This window comes from Condylura cristata, unplaced genomic scaffold, assembly GCF_000260355.1.
Source record: "Condylura cristata isolate star-nosed mole 26May11 unplaced genomic scaffold, ConCri1.0 scaffold00015, whole genome shotgun sequence".
In the NCBI taxonomy this organism is placed as follows: domain Eukaryota; kingdom Metazoa; phylum Chordata; class Mammalia; order Eulipotyphla; family Talpidae; genus Condylura; species Condylura cristata.
The window spans coordinates 7,694,657-7,698,889 of record NW_004567116.1 but is presented as its reverse complement, the minus strand read 5'-3'; the positions used below and the strand labels follow the sequence as shown (position 1 = coordinate 7,698,889).

Below are 4,233 nucleotides of genomic sequence, written 5' to 3'. Positions count from 1 at the left end.
GTTTTCTGCATGAATGAAACGAACTTAAAGTGTCTAAATTTAGGGCTTCCTGTGACTTTTCTTAGCGGTAATAAATCCAAATACCAATCCAGATCCACATTATTTGACTATTCCTTACTTCCCTGCTCCCCCCTCCCCCCAAACCCCCGTTTCCTTCTGTAGACTCATCTTAACCATCATCTGCTTTGTTTTGTAAAGGTGATTTGTCTTTGGGGACAAAGTCTGATTCTTGAATTGCTATAACAGCCACCACCCTGTACAATTAGAACAAATCCTATTGTTGAAAGGGTGCTGATTTCTGAGTTAGTAGGTCCAGCCAGACTTTCCAAGTTAGTCAGATACATATCTAGTTGTACCTTGCAAGTCAGTTAACCTTGCTCAGCTTCATCTAAAACAGAAGGGTTAGGCTGAAAGGTTCCTGAATGCCTTTCAGCTGACCTAGCTGAGTGTGACCTGAACTAGGCTGCTTAGACTGAAATTATATGGCAACTAACCTCTTAATAGTTAATTCATTTATTTGTTGTTCTGTTTCTGTAAAAGAGGATGATGTTAATAATGCCCCATCACAAATTTGCTGGAAAAATTCAAGAATGTATATAGAGCATTGTAAAGTATGTGACACTACTATTGAAATGCTAGCTATACTTATAAAACAGGATGCAATTAATAGTAATGATTTATGAAGAATATTTAATAGATAATTTTTGAATATTATTATAGTACATTTATTTCTAACTAGAAGGTACAGATACAGAGCTACAGTTTTTTTTATATGACCTCACATTTTTTTTATTACAAAAGTTTATTTTTACATCATTTTGTACATTTTTTTCCATCTCAATTGTAATCCCCGCCAGAGCTACAGTTTTAAAGGCATCTGTTAATTGCTCTGGGACAAGCATGATAAACTAGTAGAGCACAAAGGGACAGCTGCATTATGTCTGTAGTAGTGATGTGTTACTTGTAACCTAGGAAGAAGGACTAGTAAACACAGCGAAGCTAGCTAGTCAGGACAGTTACCGTTATTGCCATGGATATAGCTGTATTATGCTCTTCTGGGGAATGATAGAAATGCTACAACATTGACGATGGCCAATTGAGGAAGGACCTGGAACTCCATGTTACAGATATTATAATTCATGCTGTATGCGGGGGGGAGGTATTGATAGGATATCAGGTAGAGCAGTAATAAGATCAAGTTTCACTTAACAATAATAACCGAAGTATTTTCCAATGCCTGGAGAAGAGAAGATGGATATGGCTGGAGGAAACGAGGAAAGGTGTCTAGAAACAATCTCCTGGCTGGAGTGTACAGGTTGGATGTGGCTGTGTTGGGAACATCTGGAGACTAAGAGGACTTGATCATGTAGTGTAAAAAGTGATTACAGCAAGGTCAGTGATGCAGATTAAGGTACAATTAAGGGATGTAATGAGTAAATGGAAAGGGGAAGTAAAAGAAGTGAAAGCAAAATGTACTGTTGAATCCATAGCCTGGCAGCTGGAGATTGATGGTGTCATCCAAGTCCCTCCAGGTCATGTTTGCCTTGAGTTCCTGTTACTCGAGAGCTTTGTGTCAACACCTACAACCTGTTCTCAGTCCAGATCCTTTCCTAGGACTCTTGAGTGAAGATGTGGTCATTTATTTCTTGAGAAGCCTGTGTGTTGTCTTCTAATCTTTTTGTGACTTGATTCTCCAGGGTACTAACCGGGTCCCAGATATTTTGACTGACTCTGGGTCTGGGTGCCTCCCTCACAGCCCTGTTTGGGAAAGGGCCCCACACTATGATGGTGCAGCACAATTGCTTGTAATTCTTCTGTTGCTCTTGCCTTCCAGAAGCCCTAAGCTCTGCTAGTTAAGAGCTCTTGTTTTCATGAATGGGTGAGCCCTTGCCCATTAGCAAACGGCCACTTCTCTTTTGATTTTTCTTTCCCAAGAAATTAATCAAATATCTTGGTTCTGAGTCCCAGAATTCATCACTTTCTGTATGATCCTGGGCAAATAACTATTTTTTAAAAAAGATTTACTTATTTATACAAACAGAAATGGGGTACAGGCTAGAGGCACAGGGCTGGTGAGATTCACCAGAGACAGAGTGGGGAGCAGAACAGGCAGATCAACAAAGTACACTGCTGAGGGGAGCAGCGGGTCGGTCAGGAGATGTCACCTCCCTGTCTGGGGATTGAACTGCTGCTGAAGTGGCAGCTAGCTTTTTAGTGCTGTGCTATTTAACCTGTTGCAACACCACAGAGGGCTCTAAATAGCTATTTTTCTGTACCTTAAATTTTTTTTTAATTTTAGGAGTATTAAAAAATAATATAGTAGTTTGTTTTTACATCATTTTGTGCCTTTTCTCGTATCAGTTGTAATCCCCGTAGGCTTCTCATCACCAAATCACCCGTGTGCCATCACCATAGTGCACCTTAAATTTTTACTAGGTAAACTACTATCAGATTTCTAACGTTTGCTATCAAATGAGTTGTACTAACAGAATGACACAGTGGTAAGTGTATATAACAAAGCAATTGACACTGGAAGACATGCTCCACATCAGCAGGTTGGTGTGACATCAGTGTTTGTTTATTGCAGGCTTCTTCTCATTTTCTCTCATCCAGCCCGTCTGAATGGAATCTAAGGTCAGGGCAAATAATGTGACTGAGTTTATCATCGTCGGCCTTTTCCGGGACCCACAGGTGCAGAGAGTGTGCTTTGCGCTGTTTCTTCCTGTGTACCTGGCCACGGTGCTGGGCAACGGCCTCATCGTGCTGACCATCAGCACCAGTAAAAGTCTGAGTTCTCCCATGTACTTCTTCCTTTACTATCTGTCCGTGGTGGAGATAAGTTACTCTTCCACTATTGTCCCAAAATTCATCTCAGACTTACTTGCTAAGATTAAAACCATCTCCTTGGAGGGCTGTGTGACTCAGCTATTCTTCTTCCACTTCCTTGGCGTTACTGAGATCTTCCTGCTCACAGTGATGGCCTATGACCGCTACGTGGCCATCTGCAAGCCCCTTCATTACACAACCATCATGAGCCGGTCTGTGTGTCATCTTCTGGTGGCTGGCTCCTGGCTTGGGGGCTTTGTTCACTCTATAGTTCAAGTTTTTATTACCGTCCAGCTGCCCTTCTGTGGTCCCAATGTGATTGACCACTACTTCTGTGACCTCCACCCCTTATTCAAGCTTGCCTGCAAGGACACCTCTGAGGAGGGGCTTATTGTATTGGTAAATAGTTTGCTTGCTGTCTTTGCCTTCCTCTTCTTGGTGTCCTCCTATATCGTCATTCTGGTCCATCTGAGGAACCATTCTGCAGAAGGGCGGCGCAAGGCCCTGTCCACCTGCGCCTCTCACATCACAGTGGTCCTCTTGTTCTTTGGTCCTGCCATCTTCCTCTACCTGCGGCCATCCTCCACCTTCACCGAAGACAAGCTGGTGGCCGTGTTCTATACAGTCATCACCCCCATGCTGAACCCCATCATCTACACACTCAGAAACAAAGAGGTGAAAATCGCCATGAGGAAGTTGTGGGGCAAAAAGAACTCAGGAATGGACTGAAAATGGGAAAAACCATTAAAGAATGTCTGTCTGATTATTCTTTATTCTTGAAATGACTTTTGATTTTACTGGAACAGTCAAGATATTCAAGAATGGCAGAAACACATAAATGGACTTGAGGTTACTGTTGCCATGTTTCTCCTTAGCTCAATGACAACTAACAATATCGTGGGTTTTAGTAACACTAAGGCTGAAATTAAGTGACATGCAAAGGAGACCCTTTTGTCACAGGTTTTGGAGGTTAAACCACTTCTTTCTCTGACTGAGTCCTCCCACCTTACATCTCTCCTTCTTTTTCTTCTTCTTTCCTTCCATTCTCCACCCTGCTCCCCAGTATGTTCAACTTTGCTGATGATAACAACCTGTGTTTCACTAAAAAGGTAACAGACTGATGAATTATCACAGAGAACCAATCTAAGCTTTCTCTTTTAATATGGACAAATGTGTTTTTGAGAATTGAAACCAAGAATTTTTCTGTTCTTGTGTCTAGTTCTTGACATGCTGCACCCATCATAGAGTAGCTGACTGCTAGTACCTGAAAAATCCTTAGAGCAATTTCATTTGTTGTGACATGTTGTCACCAAAGATAGTCAAATCTGTTGGGGCCCTCTCACTATGTTTAGGATACATACATTGAAAAAAAATATCAAAATGGGATAGATGTAGCTAGCAATAGGG

General features: G+C 41.7%; 1 protein-coding gene across 1 annotated transcript; it reads left to right on the top strand.

Annotated features, from left to right (window-relative positions):
• Positions 1 to 2,622: 2,622 nt before the first annotated feature.
• On the top strand, positions 2,623 to 3,555 carry LOC101633492 (olfactory receptor 4B1-like). The gene has a single exon (XM_004683556.1). It carries the CDS (start codon positions 2,623 to 2,625, stop codon positions 3,553 to 3,555), a length of 933 nt encoding a protein of 310 aa, XP_004683613.1.
• The last annotated feature ends 678 nt before the right edge of the window (positions 3,556 to 4,233 follow it).